We start from the raw sequence: 27,185 nt of genomic DNA on the forward strand, positions 1-27,185 counted from the left end.
TAACTTTTTCCTTGTAAACAGATTTAACTGTGATATTGATACACTATGTACATTTTGTGGTCTACATACAGAAATGTTTTTTCATTTATTGGAGTCAAGTTTTGGTCAAATTTCTGCTCATTTGTTAGAGATCATATCATGCCCAGCTTTCAACTTTGTTTTGAAAATGTTTTATTTGGTTTTTTTCACTTACGACATGTCATTCCATAAGGAATATTATTTGATTAATTTATTACTTTTGCTGGCAAAGTTTAGTATACAAAAATGCAAGTACGGCAATTATAAACCATTGTTTCTCATTTTGAAATCAGAAGTTAAACAATACCTAAAATCAATTTACAATTTGATAAACAAGAAAGCTGTTAAGTGTATTAATGTATGTAAACATTTCCATGTTTTTATGTAATTTATTTTTTATTTTCTCTTTATCTCACTGTAATTTTGTATCTCATTTTCTTTGTGTTCACCCCCTGGCTATACTGTAAAGTGTTGAATTTGAGTGATTCAATAAACATTTAAAAAAAAAAATGAACTAATCAATTCTCTTTCCGGCTCAGACTGCATTGGTTAAAGCTTATGGGACTGTCACGTGATGAATGAACGACTCAAACCCGAAGACTCGAGAGATGAACTAATCAATTCTCTTTCTGGCTCAGACTGCATTGGTTAAACTTATGGGGCTGTCAAGTGATGAATGAACGACTCTGAAAACCCCGAAGACTCGAAACAGGTAAACTACTTGACTAATTCCAGTACAGAACCTATAGGATGTTGCGCATGCGTGACTGAACGAATCACTCCCCGAAACGACTCGTTCTTCCCGAGTCACATTAAAGATTAGTTCAAAATGAACGAATCGTTCAAGAACGACCCATCACTAAGAAGTTGGCAACACGGACACAGACAGGCATCTGAGATCGGCTCGATTTGAGAAAGGAGAAAACATTTAATGAGATTTTTTTTTAAAACACCGGGTGGATTTTTATCATTATAGGGTGGTTGTGTACACACACTGCCAACACACATTTCAGTTCAAACAACTTGTAAAAGTGCATGTAGCATCTTATGACCCCTTTAAGGAAGTTTCGCTCTTTTTCTGTTCTTCCCAAGTTTCAAAATGTGAAATGTTATTTTGCAACTGAAACCTTTGCATCTGTTTGCTTAGTTGATGCATCATTTTGAACGTAAAAGTGTTGGACGTTAATGGTATTACAATCATACAAGGAAGGCACACAGCTGCGAAAAAATGTAACAAAGGTATTGGACCTGCATTCATGTATGGACCTGTCCAGTGAGTGTGATTCAATTGATATGAAGGTTGGGTAACACTTTACAATAGGTTTAAACTTAACCTTATCATGAAATAAATATTAACTAGTTTTACAGCTTTTATTAATCTGTGGTAATGTTAATTTTAGATATACTGTTGTTAATTGTTAGTTCATAATATGTAGTGTTCCTTGTACAAACTGAAACGTTAAACATGTAATTTAATATACGCTATCATTCAGAGGTTTAAAGGCTGTAAAAAAATGAAAATAAAGAAATAATATTCTTAAACAGCAAGGCGTCGCGATACGTTGGTGCAAGGGAACGAGGAGATTTCACAAAACGAGAGTCTTTAATAATCCAACATGGAGACACAGAATATAAGGATGACAAATACAAACTGAACAGACTGGGACTTTTAAACACAGGGCAATCAGGGGAACACAGGTGCATGGAATCAGTCAATTAACTGGGACACGGAACACATGGGGAGGGAAAACACAACAAAAACCAGTCCATAATCCTGGCACACAAGTATGCATTAAATGATTAAAAGTTACAGTGCAGACATTTATAATGTTTCAAAAGATTCTATTTAAAATAAATGCTGTTCTTGTTGAACTTTCTCTTTCTTTAAATCCAGTAAAACATTTATAATGGTTTCCTTAAAATATGAAACTGCACAACTGTTTTCAACACTGATCTTTCTTGAGCACCAAATCTGCATATCAGATTGACTTCTGAAGGATCATGTGACACTGCTGAAAATTCTGCTTTGCCATCATAGGAATAAACTACATTTTAAAATATATTCAAATAGAAAACAGTTATTTTCAACTGTATTTTTGATCAAACGACTTTTAAATGTAAAAATTATAATTAAAAAGATAAATGCTATTGCATTAAGTATGCTGACATACATAACTTTTCCCCTAACATTTAGAATTTTTTAAAATCTATTCTTGTATGTGTGTTTTTTTTTATTGCTTAAAATATTAGTTGCTCGATTCCAGGAAACGACAGTGATAAGCAAGTTTAAACCTTTGTCCCATGGTGTATTATGGTAGATTACAGTCCTCTGAGTCATGACTGTACCAAAACCTCCTCACTGTTGCTATTGATCAACACATGATTTAATAATCACCTTGATGCACAATCACTATGTTCTAATTAATCACTTACTTAAATCTGTCTTCCCATGCAGATCCTGCTGTTCTTTGAATTTTAACAATAATGTCTCTGTCCCTGCAAAAATACTGTTTATGTTGTCATAGCTAAGAAATTCTCTGCAAAACTGTCTGACACCCATCTGTGTATATTCTCAATAATAATCTCACATCAAACAACACAATGTTGCAATATTTATTTTAATTTCATTTTTAATTTTATTTTATATTTAAAATGTAGGAATTAAATAATTGCTTGTCTTTAGCCTTCTTTCATAAAAATGGTTTTCCCTATTATAGACATAATTATAAACATTAGATAATAAATGGCAATATGTTCAGATGGCTTGTACAAGGATGTCTAAAGTATATCCTCCATTTTCTCAAATTCAGCGGAAATTTGACCCACTTATCTTCACACCATTGTTTCTGTTCATTAATTCCTATATGCACATTTCTGTCACTGTCACAGCATCTTAACTGTACTTGGCAACTTTATCCAATGTTGGTCTTTTTCTATTTGTTCAGTATCACTGTGGAATGATGGATTTTGCAATTGTTGAAAACAGCCGTATAAATCCAGATTTATATGCAGCTACATATGCTTCTTTGAGCTTCTTCAAGGGTGTCTGGTTCTCCTGACACACCTGCATACTTTAGACCAAAAGTCTGCATAATATTCTGCATTTATAGAGCCTTTTATTATTTTCCTTAATACTGTAAACCTATGGTAGGAAAAACGATACCACAACAGTCTGTTATATGTTATCTGGGACTAGAAATTAAGAATTTAGAATTTGTCTGTATTCAAGAACATCCTTTTGATGACAGTGAAGATAACTGAACCTGATGATATGCTGAAAATAACATTAAAATATGATTGAATTGCTTGTTAATGTTGATAGTGGACAGATTTGTATCTACTAGAATTACACAGGTAGAGGAAAGAAACTTATCAGAATAGAATAGAACAGAATAGAAAAGATTTCATATTATAGAATAGATCATAGAATGTAGAATAGAATTCAGTACTGCACAGCATAGCATGAGGAAATTGTTATAGGTAAGGCTATTTACACTGGCACAGTGCACAACTACAATACTGCACTCTTAAAAATTAATGTTCTTTATTTGCAATTGAAGTTTTCTTGAAGAAATGTAAAAATGTTCTTTATATTATTAAAAGATAATCTGTATACACACACACACACACAGATAGTTGTCTACGAAAATCCCTTTTTTTGGGACCTTTATTTTTAAGAATGTATGTGTAAGACTATACACTACATACAATACAGTACAAGGTACAAAACCAAATCAGATACAGTCCAGTATACAAAACAGTACATAAACTGTCATATAAAGATTGTAGAGGAGGTCATGGAAAGTAAAGAATGATAGACTAAGATACTTCTAATTTGTCAGAGTGCTACGTAAACATGGATTGTACAGTACGGTTACTATTAGAAGTGTTTGTTGGAAAACTTGACAGCCGTTGGAAAGATGTTGTTCTTTAACCGGGATGTTTTGGTTGATGTTTTGAAATAACAGACTAGTGGTTCAGTTATCTGATGCTACACATGTTGGTTTCCATGAATTTAAATGAGTCTGTCATGGAAATGTGTTGTTTGTTGATGGCTGTTGTCCTGTGAATGTCTAAAATCCGCAATAATCATTTTATTTTTAATTTATTTATTTTAAATGTGTTTCATTGAAACTCCTCACTGACATGCCAGGTGCATGCTCTCTTTCCACATCAACATGTTATTGTGTCTCATCATTTCTGGAAATAATAAATCTTTTATAGGATCTAAAGTAAAAAAGAAAAAAGAAAAAAAATCTTAATTTTTCATAACTCACACAAAAAGATCCTTTAATTTAAATAAGAATCTTTTACTAGAAAGACCACCATGAAACTGATATGGTTGAAAATTGTGAAACCCATTCTGTTGTCTTCAAGAAATATGGCTGTCTCAGTGGTACACTGATAGTGTTAAAGATACATTATTTACAAAAAAGTCTGATTTTTAGATTCTATCGGCAGTCTGTGTAAAAGGTTGTAAACTTTTAATTGGCATTGCGTGTGGTTATTATGACATTTGTGGTTGCCAGCAACAAAATCAAACAATGTACTTGTGAAATGTGGGTAGAGTTCATTGATCTTTGTACAGAGATTATACTAGGTGCAGTTTTAATTTGGTCTGCCCTGTTGTAAGGCCGTTTCGACTTTCTGGAACAGTTTAGTCTTGACTAATATTGCTCTTGACCACTGTTATTACTGGTCCATCCTGGTCGCATTCGGACTCACTTGAATCTTCATTATATGATTATACCTGTGCAATAACGTAGACACACTTCTACATATTTTAATTGCTTTGGTCTTGATTGATAAATTAGAAGCAAGCAAAATCTTTTCTGATGTAAAAAATGCAGACATTATCTTATTATATGAAACCCTTACTTTGTAAAACACTTACCTTTTCATGGAAAGGAATAGAAGAGCTAGTAATATAGCCATCAGTTCAAAGTCACCTATTTGACTCATAGGGAACAAACATGATTATTTGTGCTGTGAGTTGCCATTATTTGTTATGTGAGAATGACAATGGTTGCACTCCAAGGATTCCAAACAGATATTGATAAGTAGGGCATATATATAACCTCAGATGTGACTTGACTTTGAATGTATATCTATGTCAGTAAAGTTGTAGATAACACTGCAGACTATAGCATTTTTTTCTGTGGTATTATTATAACTCCACCTACTGGACATTGCCTGGAATAGTCATGCATGATACTTCTCAACAGTTATCACATTGAAGTTTTCTTTTGCAATAATTATACATAGCATCCTGTACTTCTTTCAATAGCAAACAAAAAAAGTATTATATATGTATTTATAACTCATTAATTCAGTTCTGTGGAAGAAAATAGATATATGTTTAAAATTACAACTATTTTTTGGAAAAGGCAATAGAAGTTATAATAAAATACAAATTAACACAAAACATAACATTTACCAATTAAATAATAGAAATGTGTACATTTGTGTATTTGTTAAATCTCAACACGTGCACAATTCCTGTAATTTTGTAACATTTTGCCAAAAAAAGGAAGAATGTTTCTGTATTTTTAATGTTAAGGTCTTAGGTTTTGCAGGTTTTAACAAGACACACAGAAGCAGAACTGAATTAAATAAGGATAAACTCTCCACTCTTCTCAAGAAGAAATTAAGATGCGAAGTGGGTTTTATTAGTCGACGCAGTAAAGTTGAGGTGGATAAAGGCGAGACGTCTCCTAGTTTCGAAAACAACAATCAGTATAAAACAGCTCTGTTTCGGCTCAGTGCAGAACCCCTGGACTAGCTAAGTTTCCATGACGGCCACTCGTAATTTTTAGACATATCAGTCTGGAAATTCTCCATTGTTTATGAGAAACTGTTATCAGATCAGTGAGTAGTTTATTATAGTGGATAGTTTTTTTGTCCTGCCTGGAAATTGTATTGAAACAAATTAATGAATTTGCTTGCTAAAACGAGAAAGTAGGGCAGCGACTGTTTGCTGGAGGTCTGCGGAAGCTGCGGTTGTCCTCTCAGCATCGATTAAGGTACGATTCATACCTTAAGTAAATGCAAATAATTATTATTATGATAGATGTGGAAATTGGGTTCAGTGACAAAATAAAATGGCTTAACTATTAACATCGGCGTGAATTTTAGTTCGTAAACGCAAGGTTTTAATAAAGTTGTTTAATAAAGCAATTTATCAATAACAAACGACGTCGTTGTACCGTGTAGTTTCAGTGCTGCGATGGCCGAGTGGTTAAGGCGTTGGACTTGAAATCCAATGGGGTCTCCCCGCGCAGGTTCGAACCCTGCTCGCAGCGAAAAATTATCGTTTTGAGGAAGTGAAAATTGCGTAGTTGCAGTCATGTGTCAGACAAGTGCGTGAAGTATGTTGGTGTTTGCAAAATATGCTGAATCCAACAAGCAACGACATGACGTATCCATGTACAGGTGTGGGTTGGTGAAGTACTGAAAATACTTAGCTATTGCTTGTCTCAAGCCCCGTTCACACCGCCAGCGACACAGCGACAGAGCGACATAATCCCATTCATTTTCAATGGAGCTGGCGACTTCCGGCGACACTAGCGACAGTGACCGTTGGCGACGGAATGTGGGCGTGTCAAGCGATGCGAATCAAGCGACAAAAGTTCCGAATTCTTCAACTTTATGCAAATAAGCAGCGAATTTCGCGAGCGACAACCAATGGGAGTGAAGTCAGTGGAGAGCACGTGATTCATCTGCTGTAGTGGAGTGTTACGGGGTAACTAGGCAACCAGTAGTGGTAACGCCCACTTGCAGCTACAAGCGACAAACAGCGAAAAAGTCGCTGGCGGTGTGAACGGGGCTTCAGCCTAGACGTCATGCCCACGGCCCGCTGGCTGGAAATGCTTCAGGAGTTTCAAAGTCGTCCTCGGATTGGTTGAATTATAATGTAGGATTTCCGGGAGATGTGCAGCGTTCTTTAACGTTCCGCCTGGAAATATTGATGCCGTGATGCAAAATGAAATCAACTGTGATCAACTAAACGCTGGATTTTCAAACGTATATAAAATATTTAAAGTTCGTGGCATAGAATCTTTAAAATACATCCAAGAGTTTTACACACCGGTCGGTTATTGTGGGGACATTTCCACGCCCCTAAACATGACGCGGCACAAAACGAAACGTGATTGGTTGCTTTATCTGTCAGTCATATGGCTTCTTGGGCGGTGCTTGGACATTCAAAGCGGCCAAGTATGGAATGTCATCCCTGCCATAATTAGAAACAAAGAAATGTAAAAAAGCAAATATAAATAATTAAATATACAAAGACAAGTAAAAAAGCAAAAATAAATAATTATTTATCATTTTATTTCCTTATGTATAATGTAAAAAACACATTTATTTATTTTTTCTTTTATTTATTTCTACATTTATTTATTTTCACATTTATGTATTTATTTCTACATTTCTTTGTCCGTAGGGTAATGAGGAGGGCGTGTTCATTTTTAAACCCTGATTTTAGACATGCATGAGATAATATATTATTGTTTGACTAAACGTTTAAAAATAACGCTAGAAATGTTATAATTAAGGGAAATAAACATAGGCCTATAGGCATTTGAAAATACATAATGAAATGTGTCTTCTCAAGCAATAATTCCAAAAAGAAAGAGAAGCATCGGACTTAATGCAAAACATATTCAAGACACATTGCTGTGACATTTATTAGGAACACCAACATACCAGGAAAGCTAATGTTTTCTGTTATATTAAGCACAAACTAAGAAAAGTAAAACAAACCTTAACATTTCAATAGCTAAAAGCACCGTGTTTTCCACAGTGTTGTCTTTGGTGGGGCGGGAGCAGCTGTGGGAGCGTGCCGTGGTTTTTGTGAGTTGTTTTTTTGTTTTGTTTTGTTTGTTTTTGGTTCGGCAGAATTTGTCGTCAAGTGTGTAGACTGACTCCTCTCTGTGTGTGCTCCTCTCTGATTGTGAGAGAATCTGCTCCAGTCGATGGTAACAGTCTTTTAGTGTGTTGAGGTCAGAATAGTCCTGTAGTGTGGTCCCAGCTTAATTAGTAAACTGTAAACCGACAGTAAGAATTTGGAAGAAAATAGATATATGTTTAAAATTACAACTATTTTTTGGAAAAGGCAATAGAAGTTATAATAAAATACAAATTAACACAAAACATAACATTTACCAATTAAATAATAGAAATGTGTACATTTGTGTATTTGTTAAATCTCAACACGTGCACAATTCCTGTAATTTTGTAACATTTTGCCAAAAAAAGGAAGAATGTTTCTGTATTTTTAATGTTAAGGTCTTAGGTTTTGCAGGTTTTAACAAGACACACAGAAGCAGAACTGAATTAAATAAGGATAAACTCTCCACTCTTCTCAAGAAGAAATTAAGATGCGAAGTGGGTTTTATTAGTCGACGCAGTAAAGTTGAGGTGGATAAAGGCGAGACGTCTCCTAGTTTCGAAAACAACAATCAGTATAAAACAGCTCTGTTTCGGCTCAGTGCAGAACCCCTGGACTAGCTAAGTCTCCATGACGGCCACTCGTAATTTTTAGACATATCAGTCTGGAAATTCTCCATTGTTTATGAGAAACTGTTATCAGATCAGTGAGTAGTTTATTATAGTGGATAGTTTTTTTGTCCTGCCTGGAAATTGTATTGAAACAAATTAATGAATTTGCTTGCTAAAACGAGAAAGTAGGGCAGCGACTGTTTGCTGGAGGTCTGCGGAAGCTGCGGTTGTCCTCTCAGCATCGATTAAGGTACGATTCATACCTTAAGTAAATGCAAATAATTATTATTATGATAGATGTGGAAATTGGGTTCAGTGACAAAATAAAATGGCTTAACTATTAACATCGGCGTGAATTTTAGTTCGTAAACGCAAGGTTTTAATAAAGTTGTTTAATAAAGCAATTTATCAATAACAAACGACGTCGTTGTACCGTGTAGTTTCAGTGCTGCGATGGCCGAGTGGTTAAGGCGTTGGACTTGAAATCCAATGGGGTCTCCCCGCGCAGGTTCGAACCCTGCTCGCAGCGAAAAATTATCGTTTTGAGGAAGTGAAAATTGCGTAGTTGCAGTCATGTGTCAGACAAGTGCGTGAAGTATGTTGGTGTTTGCAAAATATGCTGAATCCAACAAGCAACGACATGACGTATCCATGTACAGGTGTGGGTTGGTGAAGTACTGAAAATACTTAGCTATTGCTTGTCTCAAGCCCCGTTCACACCGCCAGCGACACAGCGACAGAGCGACATAATCCCATTCATTTTCAATGGAGCTGGCGACTTCCGGCGACAGTGACCGTTGGCGACGGAATGTGGGCGTGTCAAGCGATGCGAATCAAGCGACAAAAGTTCCGAATTCTTCAACTTTATGCAAATAAGCAGCGAATTTCGCGAGCGACAACCAATGGGAGTGAAGTCAGTGGAGAGCACGTGATTCATCTGCTGTAGTGGAGTGTTACGGGGTAACTAGGCAACCAGTAGTGGTAACGCCCACTTGCAGCTACAAGCGACAAACAGCGAAAAAGTCGCTGGCGGTGTGAACGGGGCTTCAGCCTAGACGTCATGCCCACGGCCCGCTGGCTGGAAATGCTTCAGGAGTTTCAAAGTCGTCCTCGGATTGGTTGAATTATAATGTAGGATTTCCGGGAGATGTGCAGCGTTCTTTAACGTTCCGCCTGGAAATATTGATGCCGTGATGCAAAATGAAATCAACTGTGATCAACTAAACGCTGGATTTTCAAACGTATATAAAATATTTAAAGTTCGTGGCATAGAATCTTTAAAATACATCCAAGAGTTTTACACACCGGTCGGTTATTGTGGGGACATTTCCACGCCCCTAAACATGACGCGGCACAAAACGAAACGTGATTGGTTGCTTTATCTGTCAGTCATATGGCTTCTTGGGCGGTGCTTGGACATTCAAAGCGGCCAAGTATGGAATGTCATCCCTGCCATAATTAGAAACAAAGAAATGTAAAAAAGCAAATATAAATAATTAAATATACAAAGACAAGTAAAAAAGCAAAAATAAATAATTATTTATCATTTTATTTCCTTATTTATGTATCCCCCCCCCCACACATTTATTTATTTTTTCTTTTATTTATTTCTACATTTATTTATTTTCACATTTATGTATTTATTTCTACATTTTTTTATTTTCACATTTATGTATTTATTTCTACATTTCTTTGTCCGTAGGGTAATGAGGAGGGCGTGTTCATTTTTAAACCCTGATTTTAGACATGCATGAGATAATATATTATTGTTTGACTAAACGTTTAAAAATAACGCTAGAAATGTTATAATTAAGGGAAATAAACATAGGCCGTATAATGTAAAAAACACATTTATTTATTTTTTCTTTTATTTATTTCTACATTTATTTATTTTCACATTTATGTATTTATTTCTACATTTCTTTGTCCGTAGGGTAATGAGGAGGGCGTGTTCATTTTTAAACCCTGATTTTAGACATGCATGAGATAATATATTATTGTTTGACTAAACGTTTAAAAATAACGCTAGAAATGTTATAATTAAGGGAAATAAACATAGGCCTATAGGCATTTGAAAATACATAATGAAATGTGTCTTCTCAAGCAATAATTCCAAATATTTATTTTCACATTTATGTATTTATTTCTACATTTCTTTGTCCGTAGGGTAATGGGGAGGGCGTGTTCATTTTTAAACCCTGATTTTAGACATGTATGAGATAATATATTATTGTTTGACTAAACGTTTAAAAATAACGCTAGAAATGTTATAATTAAGGGAAATAAACATAGGCCTATAGGCATTTGAAAATACATAATGAAATGTGTCTTCTCAAGCAATAATTCCAAAAAGAAAGAGAAGCATCGGACTTAATGCAAAACATATTCAAGACACATTGCTGTGACATTTATTAGGAACACCAACATACCAGGAAAGCTAATGTTTTCTGTTATATTAAGCACAAACTAAGAAAAGTAAAACAAACCTTAACATTTCAATAGCTAAAAGCACCGTGTTTTCCACAGTGTTGTCTTTGGTGGGGCGGGAGCAGCTGTGGGAGCGTGCCGTGGTTTTTGTGAGTTGTTTTTTTGTTTTGTTTTGTTTGTTTTTGGTTCGGCAGAATTTGTCGTCAAGTGTGTAGACTGACTCCTCTCTGTGTGTGCTCCTCTGATTGTGAGAGAATCTGCTCCAGTCGATGGTAACAGTCTTTTAGTGTGTTGAGGTCAGAATAGTCCTGTAGTGTGGTCCCAGCTTAATTAGTAAACTGTAAACCGACAGTAAGAATTTTAACCAATTAGCCTAACTCGGTTAAACCAGGAGTGGTCAACGTTGGTCGAGAGCCACAGTGACTTCAGCTCCATCCCTAATCAAACAAAGCCAATCAAGGTCTAGAAAGCCAGGCAGGTGAGTTTTTATCAAGGTTGGAGCTAAAGTCTGCAGGGCTGTGTGGACTCTCCAGGACCGAGATTGGCCACCCCTGGGTTAAATGGTTTAAAAATTCATTGGTTATTACAATGGTCACTACAGGACTAGCAGAAACATTCTGACCTCAACTAAAAGACCGTTACCATCGACTGGAGCAGATTCTTTGACAGTCAGAGAGGAGCACATACCTAATGACTGAGTCAGTCTACACACTTAACGACTGGTGCGTCACGACTGGACCAAAAAAAAAAAAAAAACAACTCACAAAAACCCCAGAGCGCTCCCACATAATGAAATGTGTCTTCTCAAGCAATAATTCCAAAAAGAAAGAGAAGCATCGGACTTAATGCAAAACATATTCAAGACACATTGCTGTGACATTTATTAGGAACACCAACATACCAGGAAAGCTAATGTTTTCTGTTATATTAAGCACAAACTAAGAAAAGTAAAACAAACCTTAACATTTCAATAGCTAAAAGCACCGTGTTTTCCACAGTGTTGTCTTTGGTGGGGCGGGAGCAGCTGTGGGAGCGTGCCGTGGTTTTTGTGAGTTGTTTTTTTGTTTTGTTTTGTTTGTTTTTGGTTCGGCAGAATTTGTCGTCAAGTGTGTAGACTGACTCCTCTCTGTGTGTGCTCCTCTCTGATTGTGAGAGAATCTGCTCCAGTCGATGGTAACAGTCTTTTAGTGTGTTGAGGTCAGAATAGTCCTGTAGTGTGGTCCCAGCTTAATTGGTAAACTGTAAACCGACAGTAAGAATTTAACCTAATTCGGTTAAACCAGGAGTGGTCAACGTTGGTCGAGAGCCACAGTGACTTCAGCTCCATCCCTAATCAAACAAAGCCAATCAAGGTCTAGAAAGCCAGGCAGGTGAGTTTTTATCAAGGTTGGAGCTAAAGTCTGCAGGGCTGTGTGGACTCTCCAGGACCGAGATTGGCCACCCCTGGGTTAAATGGTTTAAAAATTCATTGGTTATTACAATGGTCACTACAGGACTAGCAGAAACATTCTGACCTCAACTAAAAGACCGTTACCATCGACTGGAGCAGATTCTTTGACAGTCAGAGAGGAGCACATACCTAATGACTGAGTCAGTCTACACACTTAACGACTGGTGCGTCACGACTGGACCAAAAAAAAAAAAAAAACAACCCCCAAAAACCCCAGCGCGCTCCCACAGGACATTGGTTATTACAATGGTCACTACAGGACTAGCAGAAACATTCTGACCTCAACTAAAAGACCGTTACCATCGACTGGAGCAGATTCTTTGACAGTCAGAGAGGAGCACATACCTAATGACTGAGTCAGTCTACACACTTAACGACTGGTGCGTCACGACTGGACCAAAAAAAAAAAAAAAAAAACTCACAAAAACCACAGCGCGCTCCCACAGCAGCTCCCACCCCACCAAAGACAACACTGCGGACAACACGGTGCTTTTAGCTATTGAAACTTTAAGGCTTGTTTTACTTTCTTAGTTTGTACTTAATATAACAGAAAACATAAGCTTTCCTGCTATGTTGGCGTTCCTAATAAATGTCAAATAGCCTGTGATTATGAACGTGATTTTGCGTAGCTTGTCAGTGAACTATGGCTCTGTGTAGTAAATGCTACTTCATCTGAAAGCATGTGATGGAGATTTACTACTAATCAACAGAACCGGCTTTACTGATGAGATGTGCATGACATTCGCATGCGGTTTATCGTGCAGCCCTAGTGTAGAGGGAGAAGAGCAGTGGGTCCAGTAAAGGTCCAGTGCTGTCCTTCAGATAAGCCAACACCAGCCTCTCAAACGACTTCATAACCACAGATGTTAGAGCCACAGGTCTGTAGTCATTAAATCCTGTTATCTTGGGTTTCTTTGGGTCGGGGATGATGGTGGAGCATTTGAAGCAGGCAGGGACTACGCACAGTTCCAGTGATCTGTTGCAGATCTGTGAAAAGATAATAATAATAACAAAAAATAAATATATAAACAAACATAAAAATAACTATAAATACACATGTTATATGCTTGCTACCAAATAGGTTTATTAAAAAAAGCTTAAATCCAGCATCATTTATATAATACAAAGGACTATAAATAGGGAATATATAAACAAACTGAAATAATTACATATATAATAATAATCTTAACTACCACAAAGTTTAAAATTAAGAATATATAAAATTAAGAATATATACATGAAAATCACACACACACATTTAAATTTAAAGAACTATAATAACAATATTACTAATAATACTTACATAATAATAAAAATAAACTTTAAAATCTGACCTTTATATAATAAAAATGATGTATGTAAATACAAATTTAAATAACTACCTAATAATAATAATAATAATAATAATATAAACTTACTTCCACAAATATTTTATTTCCAAAAGCTCAAATCTGACATTTAATAATTTTTATAAGACATAAATACAAATTTAAAGAACTATAATAACAATACTACTATTATTAATAATACTTACAAGAATACTTGTTGCTATATGAAAGGCCACCTCGATTTATATCACAATCTCGCTTCTCTTTCATGTTATGCGTTTTATTGTACTTACCTCCACGTTATCCGACAACGTCAAACTGACTAAAAATATGTTCCGTGTTTAAAAAAATATCAAATTCGCCTTCACCTTTATAAACTAGTCATCCGCGCGCTTCCGCTCTTTTTATGACTGTAATCATGTGGCTTCGCACGTGACTACGTTTCGGCCAATGGCTGTTTTGCCCCGTTCGGACCTGTTAGGAGTTGTTTAGACCATTGGATGTTAGGATTGTTAGGACTTGTGTTAGGAATTAGTTCGGAAGTGTTAGGACTTATTTAGAATGTGTTAGGAATTAGTTCGGAAGTGTTAGGACTTATTTAGAATGTGTTAGGAATTGTAAAAAATCGTTAGGAATGGTTAGGCTGTCAGATCGCCGGCGGGTACGCGAGACTAGTCCGAATCCAAAGTTGACTTCACTTTCTGTCTCATGAGATAACTTCATCTGATCGAGGGCAGCATACAGGTGCATCTCAATAAATTAGAATGTCATGGAAAAGTTAATTTATTTCAGTAATTCAACTCAAATTGTGAAACTCGTGTATTAAATAAATTCAGTGTACACAGACTGAAGTAGTTTAAGTCTTTGGTTCTTTTAATTGTGATGATTTTGGCTCACATTTAACAAAAACCCACCAATTCACTATCTTAACAAATTAGAATACTTCATAAGACCAATAAAAAAAACATTTTTAGTGAATTGTTGGCCTTCTGGAAAGTATGTTCATTTACTGTACATGTACTCAATACTTGGTAGGGGCTCCTTTTGCTTTAATTACTGCCTCAATTCGGCGTGGCATGGAGGTGATCAGTTTGTGGCACTGCTGAGGTGAGATATGCTATATAAGTAAATATTCTCCGTGAGAGCAGAGCCCAAAGCTCGTGGCCAGTGGTGTTCGGACTGGAGTTTGAACATCTGCTTCATGATATAAATGGGAATCACCCACAAGCTCTCCCGCGAGCCGTCCCAGCACAGCGCAGGGGAACAATTTCACTCTATCGCTTTGTTCTAAGCAACTGGGCGTCCCGGGGCTCGAAATTCGCAGGGTATGTGGGGGTAGTGATGCTGGGTGTAACTAAAAAGGTGCCATTGTCCGGTGAGGTCCTGTTGGGGAGTTACGAAACGATCTCATATGGCATAATCTTATTAACTGTTTATCTCCTGAACTTCATCTTTCTTCTCCAGGCTGCGCTGCCTGCAAAGTCATTGCCTGATAGGGCAGCAAGGCAGCAAGTCTAGGGCTGTGTCCGAAATCGCCCCCTATCCTCATTCACTATTCTCTACATTTGGTCACTAATTCAGTTCACTAGAAGGAGTGAATGAAAACGAGTAGTGAATTCTGACACTGAGTGCACCGGAAGGAATGCCGCTTTTGCATAGTTTGTGCTTGCTGTTTATTAATCATTTGAAACTAGCAAACTAGCAGCTCCAGTAGTAAGATTAAAGGATTTATCTTGAACTCTGTCACGGAAATTATGTATAAACCCTAATCAAACAATTTAATAATCAGTTTACAATGAATTTATACCCGTGTTGTACATTATGCTGTACGCCATGGATGAGCGCTTTGTAAAAATGAACGGATTGATTATTCAGCTGCAGGCGCCATCTTCTGGCGAGATGCGGGAACTCATTCGGCGCGTGACTCTCACGGTGCATTATGGGCATTCTCTAGCCGTTGAGCGTGCACCAGTTGTACACTCGTTTTTGCAGTGCATTGTGGGATTGAATGAGTGCACTCGAGAACGTCCACTATGGTTTCGGACACCACTAAAAATGGCGGTTCCCTCAAATAGGGCCCTATTTAAGGGTATAGAGGGCGATTTCGGACACAGCCTAGGTTTTCAGACGCAGCCATGGCCTCTTGGGCGGTCCTGCTTTTGTCAGGTCTGGTTAAACGAGACTAGCAATTTATATTTACACTTAAACAATTATTGTAATTACTGATGTACAAGTGAAAGTGCAGATAGAACGTCGTCTAACGTTGAGCTGTTTATGAAGTGCTATTATGAAAACCCATGCATGTACATGAGGAAGACGGAACAATTATTCCCCACATGTTCGTGTGAATTATTTGTACTTAATTAAAAATATAACGCAAATTTTAAAATACAGACATATTGTTGTTTTACTTTATTGTTTTCCGTCAATTTGCAATAAAAATGTGACTTCAAAACACGAAGGGTTAATTTGATTGAGCTGCCGGGATAGCTGGACAGATTCCAACACGTCTTCGATATAATTAGACGAGCATTCACATTCGCTTTGAGAGACTGACAGACCCCTGTACTGGTCACCCGAGGACAGATAGATGCCAGCTCGAAATACAGTAAGCAGAATAGAAATATACTTGTGATCTGAACAAGTTTTTCTATTTTCAGGGAAACCATATCTGCGGTTTTGCATCTGTTTTGTCAGGTGTCAACTTCCTAGCTCATACCCGCATTTTGCATAAAGATGTCCGGCTTGGGGAAGCTGCGCGTTGCTGTTATCGGAGCCGGTGCTGCGGGACTCTGCGCGGCCCGCCACCTTCTCTCCCGCCCGGACACCTTCGCGCCACCTGTGGTGTACGAGCTCAGCAAGAATATTGGAGGAACGTGGGTCTATGAGGAAAGAGTGGGATATCACGACAATGGCTTACCGATTCACAGCAGCATGTACAGGGACCTCAGGTGAATTTATAAGTGTTTTATGGAACTAATGTAACTGAAATACTTCATATTTATTATACTGCATGAATATCGCAAGAGATATGAATTGATGTCCCTTGGGAACTTAACATTTCAAATTATTAATGAAATATTAAGTGTCAATCAGCGTGTACCCATCATGCCATGTGACAAAGATTGTTACTTACTGAAATGTAATGTAAATCATCTTTTATTTTATTTTTACTTAATATCCTCTTTTTAAAGTCTTCTTGAAATATCAGTAGCCTGTGATAAAGCAGTATTGTGGCTTCATAATGTTTTGCCATGTATTCTTCTCACATGCTAGAACCAATATTCCCAAAGAGGTGATGTCTTTCCCTGACTTTCCTTTTGCAAATCATCTCCCCTCTTTTGTCCATCACACCGAGGTACGGAAGTACCTTAAGCAGTACTGTGATCATTTTCGCCTGTGGGACCACATACAGGTGAAAAAGAAAATATTTGTAGCCCAGTTCTTATGTTTTTAAAATACGCACACCTATTTGTTCATGTTCAACATATCTGGTAAATTCATGCTCATTGCATAGTTTTGTCACATAATCATTAATTTCACCATTTATGACGAGTCAGTAAAAGTGACTAACCTGTTAGAAATCACATACCTTATCTGTACATTTATGATCAATCTGTGGGATTGTGGAAAACTATTAGAGAATTAATGGTCGCCTGTAAGGACTGAATGTTGCGGATGCATCAATTTGCTTGAAAACCATCAGTCTGTGTGTAAAAAAAAAAAATATATATATATATATTAATAGGTGTATTTCTCTCTTCCAACAAGTTTGGCACCTCAGTGGCTTCAGTGACCCCACTAGATGTGAAGGGTGGGTGGAATGGGTTGGCTTGGAATGTGAACTCCAACAATGGTGTAGACCACAGCAAATCCACTACAGAGCGATTTGATGCTGTTATGGTGTGCAATGGGTAAGTGTACAGCAAAATGAGTGAAACATTCTCTGTAAAACCTTCCTATGTGCTCCTATAGTTAAAATGTACATGCCTAGATCAATAAGGCCATTGGGTATAGTGGATTAAACCGTAACTAATGATGCAATGAAACTGTATTGCACTTTCACTTATATACTGTGCCAGTTTTCCAGTGTATGATTTGATTATATAATCAGGTGGAAAAAAAAATTGAATACAAATTGAGTCTTAAATAAAATTATGTGTGTTTATTCCAGACATTTCTATGACCCCTACATCCCTGCAATACCTGGACTGGAAAAATTCAAAGGTTGTCCCTTCCTTGCATTATATAAAACGTTTTTACTTTGCAAAGTAAATCAAAGGAATCTGACATCTTTAAAACCAAGTACCTGTGTACTTGGCAGCAAAATACCTTTGAAATGTGCTTAGACTTGTGAAAAGGAGGAACATGCGAAGGAGGTGGCAGATGTTTAGGTAGCTAGCTTGAAGCCAGTGAGGCTGTCGGTAAGAACAGGCCCAGTCTAGTCAAACCAGGTATAGGAAAGTTTATTGTACATCCAAGGAGTTTTTGAGCATGTAGGTGTGCGTGTGGTTTCTATAAAGGGAACAGATATACAGAGTTTTAGTTTACCAATAAACAGTGCTAAATAAGGTACAAGGCAACCACAATGTTCCATCAACTACACATTAAATAACTAAAGCACATGCCTAAACGGGAACTAGAGCAAGCATGAAAAATAAACACATTTAGGCCAAACTTGAGTCATACAAAATAATATTTAAGCATCAAACAAAGGCACTTAAATGGTCAATTACGCACATGCAGGAAAAACAGAATGAAAGGAGTAAAACTCAATCCTCTGCACAGTACAACCACATGCAACAAAAAGTGTAGGTTGTGGACACAGGTGCAGCTAATAAAGTCTGTGAGATAGCTCTAATTGGCTTGAGATTGGGTGGGTGGAGCTTGAGGCTAACAGGGAACTGAACAGGCTAAGGGGGGGGTGGCACTGCTTTGAGGGTGCAGCTTATGCCGAGTACACTGCACGATTTTAGCCCGATTTTTCACTCGCCGACAGGTTTTGCGAAATCGCCAACAAATGCCCGAAATCGGAGGCAAATCGGTGCTCGTTCAGGCGAGTGACAATCAAAATCACAAACCCGTGAAATGTTTGGCATGCTAAATATCTGGAGCTGTCGGCGATTCACAATCACGCTGTGTGAAATAAGTTCTGACTGAAAAACACATTGGCGATGACCTACAGCCAATGAGAGACCAAGATACAGGGCAGCGGGAAGTTCGGGGAGGAGTTATATGAAACGTAGTTTGCATACCAGTGTTTGCGTACCCCCCCCCCACCCCCAACGCGATTTTTACAGGGGGACACCCTCGAAAGCAATTGGGCTATTTTCAGGCTAGTTTTGAGTAGTAATTGGGTAGGTTTTGTAGCGAAAACCTGGCAACCCTGCACCAGACAGAGCTGTTGGCGATTCTTCCTATTGTAAAGTCATGCAGTGTGTAACCTCCTGTCGTCGTTCCATCGTGCAGTGTGAACACAGCAACAACTGAATGCTACCCCAGATAGTCGTTCAGTGTGAAACCAACAGTGATGCGACGTCTTTGAAAATCGTACAGTGTGAACTCGGCATTAGGGACACAAAAACTGTACAACAACTTGCAAATTCCTAAGCGTTCTTTGCTGTTGCAACATGTGAGGGTCTACTGAGAAATGCTTCAGATCGAACCGTGGCTTTGGTTGGAAAAGAGACCTGGTTTTAGTTAATCATTATATTACTTAACATTTATCAGTAGGTTAATTAAAAGTTAGACCTTTCTGTTTCTTACGATGTTGAGACTGGAGTCTTTGTTACCCATTTCAAAAAGTGCAAGGCTTTTTCGTATCACAGTAAATAAAATAAGTGTTAGGTATTATAATTTATGAATGCATTTTATGTACACATAATGCATGCTTACTTTAGAGTTGCAGTTTTAGTAATTGTTGTTATTAGTTAGGGCTGTGCAAGTTAACGCGTTATTATCGCAGTACGTATGATGAAAGTATAATATGTACTAGAAAATATATAAAGCATGTATTAGTCAATCCACATTCATCAGGCTTAAGGGGAAGCTTGAAGAAGGGTGATTGACCAAAACATTGCTTATTAATAAATATTTTTGGTGATGATGCAAGTTTGAGTAGCTTGTGGGATTTATATATTTCTAGTTATTCTATATTCTATACAATATTGTATTTTGTCCAAATGTATGTCTTTTTTTAGGGACACTGATGCACAGTCACGATTATCGTACTGCTGAACCTTTGGCGGGAAAGTCAGTGGTGCTGCTGGGAGCTGGTCTCTCTGGACTAGATATTGCCATGGAGCTTTCCAATGTTGAAGCTCAGGTCTTTTGTTAATACTTGTGACAAAAGAATCCAACTTGTTATTTTTCAGATGATCTTATTCTTACTACCTTATGCTTACCATCCAAAGTATTTTATCTGGAATTTCTGTTTACCTTGTACCATTATTTACCTCCAGGTGATCCTGAGTCATGGACAGCAGCCTTTGGCCTCCCCACTTCCTCCAGGAGTCCAGCAGGCTCCTCCAGTAACTTCTGTACTGGATGATGGCACTCTAGAGTTCAAAAATGGGGAGAGAACCAAGCCAGAGGTGTTCCTGTTTTGTACAGGCTACAACTTCACCTTCCCGTTCCTAGATAAGAAAGTGGGTGTAAAAGTGCAGGAGCACCTTGTCTGGCCTCTCTATAAGTTCCTAATACCTCCAGCCTACCCTTCACTCTTTATAGTGGGCATCTGCAGAGCTATATGCCCCTTCCCACATTTCCATATTCAGGTTAGTTGCAAAGCGAAGGATATTTTGTTTAAGGGAATACGTGTCACTGAGGCATTTCTCAAATTTCCCTTACATCTTTGTTACATCTTCAAATTGTTTCCTCACTTTTTTCCCAGTCTCAGTTTATCCTGTCAGTGTTGGATGGTTCTTTCCGCCTGCCATCCCGTGAGGAAATGGAGAAAGACATTGAGCTGGACATTACTGCCCGTTGTTCCCGTGGAATTGCCACCCGCCATATCCTTAAACTGGATTCTGAGCAGTGGGCCTACAATGACGAGCTTGCCCGCCTGGGGGGATTCAAACCCCTCCCACGCTATTGGAGTAACCTGTACGAATCTAACAAGGTGTTCCGTGCCCGAGACATGCTCAATTACAAGAGCTACAGCTACACTGTCCTGGATAACATGGAATGGAAGGTGCATGATTTGCATGGCCAGCAGCTGCAGAAGCCTCTGGCTGTTAAAATACAAATGTAAGCTGTGAGGGAAAAAAATACACCATCATTAAGGTGCTAACAAGCAACATGCCAGTGAAGCAAGTACAATTAGTATATTAACAAATTGTTCAGTACTAATACGTTTTGCAATTATTTTGTAAAATGTCTATCCATACTATTATTTTTATGTGCTGAGCCCACATAGAAAAAGTCTAAATTAAATATCGTTCTAATCTTGTTGTTTGACATAAACTGCTTTTTAAATAATAAATCATAAATGAACGTAAACAGTATGCACTTGCAGTGTTTTAAAATAACAGTTCATGTCATCATCCAAAACTTGCCATCAAGACCAGAGATTCTCAACCAATGGTATGTGAACCCAAAGGGACACTTATAGGGATTGTTTATCCAAAAATGTACATTTTCACTTTCATGTTATTCCAAACCCGTATGTCTTTCTTTCTTTTGTGGAAATATATATTTAAAAAAACATTTTTTAGAAATGTCTCTGTGTTTTCTTTGTCCGTACAATAGAAGTGAGTGGTCACCGAATGATTACCAGCATTATCCAAAATCTTCTTTTGAAAGTCATAGGCTACTGATTTGTAACGACGTGATAAATAAATGATGACAGCATTTTTATTTTGGGTGAACTATCCTTTTAAGCAGGTTCCATGGGATACTTTCAAAGATTTATGTTTTGCTTTGTTAAATGTATTAAAACAGAAATTGTGTCTTAAAATAAAATTATTATGGATGTCAAATGGTTAGAGTAGTTAATTGCATATATTTTTGTGGTGAACATTTCCTTTTCTTTTTTAGAATATCCAGCAAATTGTGAGTTAAAAAGATGCCATTTCAGATTTGATGTTGGTCTTGGGTCTTAAGTGATGGCGTTCTAAAACAAAAGTTTGGGAAACACTGATCAAGTGTATGTATTTGTCATTAGCTCTTCCCATTAGAGTGAATAGTTTTCATTGCAAGTTAAAGCAGTCATGAAATGAAGAGTAATACAGGGTTTCCACAGGTCCTTAAAAAGTCTTAAATTTAGTTGTATAATATTTAAGGCCATAAAAATCTTAAATGGTACAGGAAAGTCTTAATTATGAATTCAAGAGGTTATTAATTTGGGGACGGAAAGACAAGAATTGCGATATGTCTTAATGTGAAGATTAACCTTAAAAAAGCTATGATTTCATTGAATAAATACAAGCACTGCACGTTTCAAAGTCAGGTGGTGTGCTACTTTGTGTACTGCGGTTACCAGGGAAACTGCTATAATACTAATTCTGAAGGCGTGCACATCTGTTTTCACTCCAGAGTGGATAAGCTGTGTATTAATTTGTTATCTGTGCACTGACGCTTCAAGTATTCAGCATTCGTGTTCAGCCTCCTTGTGTGAAGACTGACTCAGGTAAAAACCTGCGACTCAACCGAGCAACGATACTGACAAGGCTCTTAAGTATCTTTTATTTTCCCTTTTACACACTCTCCTTTTTTGCCCTCTCTTTTCCACATCTATCATGTGTTTCCAATACATTCCTGTTGTCTCTCAACAATGCTCTAACATCAAATGCAAACGGCAACGCAATCTTGATAACCAGCATCATATCTGCACCTCTTCAACTGCACCTTTCTTTTTTTCTGTGGGTCTCTGGAATTGCCAGTCAGCAGTCAACAAAGCAGATTTTATCCAGCAATTGCTTCTCAGTCTACTCTTTATATCTTGGGCTTGACTGAGACCTGGATTTGTCCAGAAGACTCAGCAACCCCTGCTGCTCTCTCTAACAACTTCTCTTTCTCTCACACCCCCCGTCAGGTTGGGAGGGGTGGGGGTACTGATCTTCTCATTTCTAACAATTGGAAATACTTAATTCACTCTCCCCTATGCAATAATAACTCATTTGAATCTCATGCTATTATGGTAACAACTTCTATAAAACTCGTTTTGAAGTAATTTATCGCCCTCCTGGTCAACTGGGCACCTTTATAGAAGAGCTGGATGGGCTGCTGTCCTCATTCCCCGAGGATGGCAGTCCACTTGTAGTCTATGGTGACTTCAACATCCATCTGGAGAAGCCTTATGCTGCAGACTTCCATTGACTCCAAGCTTCATTTGATTTCAAACGGCTTATCACCTCAAGCACTCACAAATCAGGCAACCAGCTTGACTTAATTTACACAAGCAATTGTATTGCAGACAACATTTTGGTAAAACCCCTACACATCTCTGACCATTACTTTATAACATTTAACCTACATCCTGCTACCTGACACCAACCCCTCTACTGGTTACTTTTAGGCAAAACCTACTCTCCCTTTCACCCTCCCGTCTTTCTTCTGTGGTGTCTTCCTCTCTTCCCTCACCCACCCATTTCCCATCTCTGGATGTGAATGCAGCAACTGACAGTTTATGCTCCACTTTAACTTCTTATCTAGACAATATATGTCCTCTCTCCTCCAGGCCAGCATGTGCTACCCCATCTAACCCCTGGCTGTCTGAGGTTCTTTGTTAACATCGGTCCAAACCCAGAGCAGCAGAGAGAAAATGGCGTAAATCGAAACACCCGTCAGACCTGAGTATGTTTCATTCTTTGCTTTCATCTTTCTCTGCTGAAGTCCAATTTGGCAGTATGGACTTCATTGAAAAAAACACTAGATCTTGCAGGTTTGCATTGCACAACATCAGAAAGATCAGGCCTTTCATAACGGAGCATGCTGCACAACTTCTTGTCCAGGCCCTTGTCATTTCTATGCTGGAATACTGCAGTGCTCTTCTGGCTGGACTTCCATCATGCACAATCAAACCTCATCAAATGATTCAGAATGCAGCGGCACAACTGATCTTCAACGAGCCCAAAAGGGCCCACATCACACCTCTTTTTAGCTCTCTGCACTGACCGGTTGCAGCTCGCATCAAGTTCAAGACATTGATGCTTGCATATAGAACAGCCAAAGGCTCAGCACCCTCCTACTTCCATTCACCCTTACGAATCCACATCCCCTCCAGAAGCCTGAGATCTACAAGTGAGTGACGCCTCGTGGTACCATGACAGAGGCACAAAATCACTTTCTACACTGTAAAAAAATCACTGTTAAATTACAGTAAGCTACTGGCAGCTACATTTGCCAGCATAAAGCTGTTATTCTACAGTGCACCTACTGTAATCTGCAACAACAGTTTGTTAATGTAAAAAATATTACAGTACCATGCTGTAGAAAATATAAACTTTACAGTATAATACTGTCATTACACTGTTATTTTAGTATTCCAACTGTAATTTCATAAGCTCTTTATTACTGTAAAATGTATTAAAGTACTGTAGAATTTGATCTTAACATTGTAACACTGCTAGAAGCTAATGATTTAAAATGTATATTCTAAAACTAAATACAACTTAAAATTACTTGAATACAAATTGCTCAGACAAGAGATAGCTTTAAAACATTAGGCTTTTATTAAAGCATTATTAATGACACTGTTTCCACTTCACCAGTGAGACTGGACTGAACACAACACAATGCTATGACTTGACATGAACATCTAGTTGCAGAACCTGTGACTTCATCTTACTAAATACTGTCCCACTCAAAGTTCATAAGGTTTTTGTAAAACCTTGCCCTGTCTTCTTCGACACCACCGTCACTTGGCTGGCCTTTGTTTCCCTCTCGTGGTTCACACCAATGAAGTGCCTAAAATGTAATAATAGAGAAATATGTGGCAAGTAAAGATTAATTGGCGTCCTACTCTGTTTGAGAGAAATAAAGAAAGAAAGAGAGAGGTGGGGTAGGAAGTAAAAAGAGACAATGACAATTTCTGAACAAAGCTGGGAAGAGGGGCAAAAAAATCAAACAATGTTTACTTTTGAACAAACTCTAATGTCCTTGTAGCTTTCTCTTAGTTTTGTAAGTCGAAGACAGTAGATGGCAATAGCTGCAGCAAGCTCTATGATGAAGCTTTGAGGCTTTCAATACTGATCATCCAACCTCGATTTGTTACTTCGTCACCAGCAACTGATGGAGACAACAATTATAGTTAATGTTCAGAAACAGTATGAAATATGGATATCAGCCTAACACCGTTACACCAAAATAATCTTACTAGACCAACACAGAGAATCTTTAAGGTTCTCTCTGACAGAATAATAAAATGATTACCATATAATTATAACTGTTAACATAACTTTTGCGCACATTTCAATTAACCCCACAACAAATGGTAAAATAAAGCCCAGTCTATCATATAGATTTTACAAAAAAAAATTTTAAATCAGTGTAAGATCACATATACCACGGACATTTGATTAGATTGCAAAATAACAAAAGTTAAACTCGAATGAACAAGCTAGCTAACTTAGTTTGCTAATTTATTTATCGTTCACTGGAAATGAAAAAAAAAATTGGTATTGTTATTGGTAACTTCATTCAATAAAAAGATATAACAGTGTGTAAATAATATCACAGGCTAACAATGACTTTGATAACTAACTTTGATGACTAAGTTGGCGAGTAGAAAATAAAGTAGAATGTGCCATACCGATGCTGGCAGCTCAAAGGCGAGGCAAAAATCGTCTTTAATCTGCTTCTTATTCTTCTTTCTCTCGTTAATAAAATATTGTAGATCAGTAATTTTAAACCTGCATGAGTGCACACCTCTTGACTGTTGATAGGAGTTGATGCGTCTTGGTTTTGCTCAGATGAGTTATGAGTGGGCTCAAGCAACAACGTCACACATCTGACTAAAAAAATACTGTATTATACCGTAAGACTGAATAGTAGCTTGCTGTTAACATTTTGTTATCATCATTTACAGTATTTAACTGTCTTTACATAGAACGGTACATTACTGTAGAAAATTCCCTGTGTTTTTACAGCAATTTTTTACAGTTTTCATTCACCGTTCCTGTGGTGTGTTTCCTTGTTTATTGTGCCTAAAAGCATAATATATTTAAGTCCATATGTCTTACTAACAAGAAGCTATGCTTCTAACCACAGGTTGAGAGCTGTAGTTCTACCACGTAAGTTTGTGATGCTATTTGCGAATGTTTGTTTGAACTATGGTTTCGAGAAAACACTGAATCTTAGAACTATGTACCCCTGAACAATGTCTGAAATTTTGTATTATGAGCACTTCCTGTGATGAATCGCTTGTTGCATTCCTCAATTGTAAGTCGCTTTGGATAAACACGTCTGCTAAATGAAAAAGTGTAAATGTAAATGTACAATTTTCTGCCGTTACGAAAGCGCCACCTGCTGGCATAGAATAAATTTGCATTTTCAATAAACCCTTCTGCTGTTTTTGTTTTTTTACCCATATGCAGCATACACCTAGTTTGTGGATCAAACTACGTGTATAAACGGTGGATCAACAAGAAACTAATGCATTATAAATATCAATTAAGACACTAAGATATGTTTATATGTTATTTAATTAATATAATAATTGATTGATAATAATATTTTCAATTAATATAATAATTCTGACTCCCCTTTTCTTAAAAATGGAAGTTTATCAGTTTATAAATCTTTTTGCTTTTGTGAAAACCTGTATCTGAACTGTAAATCATGCTTTTTACAGTCATTTTACAGTTTAATGTTACCATAGACATTGCCCAACCCTGCTAATATGGTATAAATTTTATTTCAGCAGGTCTTAAAAAGGCCTTAAATAGTCTTAAATTTGATTGTAAAAATCCTGCAGATATCCTGTAATATCACAACCCAGTCTCATACATACAGTATTTTCACAATGTCAGTTCTTCCAAACGCATAACCACAAGCACAGTAGCCGATGAATGCCCAGTTTATTCAGCAATCTCATCACACGGAAACAAGAAAAGGCACCGCTGGGATTCGAACCCAGGATCTCCTGTTTACTAGACAGGCGCTTTAACCAACTAAGCCACGGCGCCCTGTGACAAAACGCAGAAAATTTGATTTCAAGAATGCCGTAGTCGGCTATTAATAACCACTATTCATGATTTTACTGAACTCATTTCTGTACTCAAAACATTTGGACATTGAAATCTCGTGACTTTTCCGTAATTCTGATTCACGTTGACATGTAATCCAGCTAAATACATACATACATGCCCTTTTAAATGATTTATGAGCTTTAAATATATTTCTTATAATATATTATAAGTCTGACAGTTTTGATATAGCAATACACTGTTTAGAAGTTCGATCATGGAACAGCTTCATGGAAGCCCCGTGAAAAGCAACTGCATTACTGTTTATATAAC

General features: G+C 37.3%; 1 protein-coding gene and 3 non-coding genes across 4 annotated transcripts; 3 read left to right on the plus strand and 1 right to left on the minus strand.

The window, feature by feature from the left end:
* Positions 1–6,238: 6,238 nt before the first annotated feature.
* On the plus strand, positions 6,239–6,320 carry trnas-uga (transfer RNA serine (anticodon UGA)). The gene has a single exon. It is a non-coding gene; the product is annotated as a tRNA-Ser (tRNA).
* Positions 6,321–8,967: 2,647 nt separating this feature from the next.
* trnas-uga (transfer RNA serine (anticodon UGA)) lies at positions 8,968–9,049 on the plus strand. Its single transcript has one exon. It is a non-coding gene; the product is annotated as a tRNA-Ser (tRNA).
* A 7,172-nt stretch (positions 9,050–16,221) lies between these two features.
* Positions 16,222–21,383, plus strand: LOC107594687 (flavin-containing monooxygenase FMO GS-OX-like 7). Its single transcript, XM_016284823.1, has 8 exons — positions 16,222–16,333; positions 16,423–16,676; positions 17,002–17,140; positions 17,497–17,639; positions 17,900–17,952; positions 19,926–20,050; positions 20,187–20,501; positions 20,618–21,383. Exons 2-8 carry the CDS (start codon positions 16,462–16,464, stop codon positions 20,975–20,977), a joined length of 1,350 nt encoding a protein of 449 aa, XP_016140309.1. The 5' UTR covers positions 16,222–16,333; positions 16,423–16,461; the 3' UTR covers positions 20,978–21,383.
* Positions 21,384–26,778: 5,395 nt separating this feature from the next.
* Positions 26,779–26,852, minus strand: trnat-agu (transfer RNA threonine (anticodon AGU)). The gene has a single exon. It is a non-coding gene; the product is annotated as a tRNA-Thr (tRNA).
* Positions 26,853–27,185: the final 333 nt, after the last annotated feature.

Source organism: Sinocyclocheilus grahami, unplaced genomic scaffold, assembly GCF_001515645.1.
Source record: "Sinocyclocheilus grahami isolate Dianchi unplaced genomic scaffold, SAMN03320097.WGS_v1.1 scaffold10.1, whole genome shotgun sequence".
In the NCBI taxonomy this organism is placed as follows: Eukaryota; Metazoa; Chordata; class Actinopteri; order Cypriniformes; family Cyprinidae; genus Sinocyclocheilus; species Sinocyclocheilus grahami.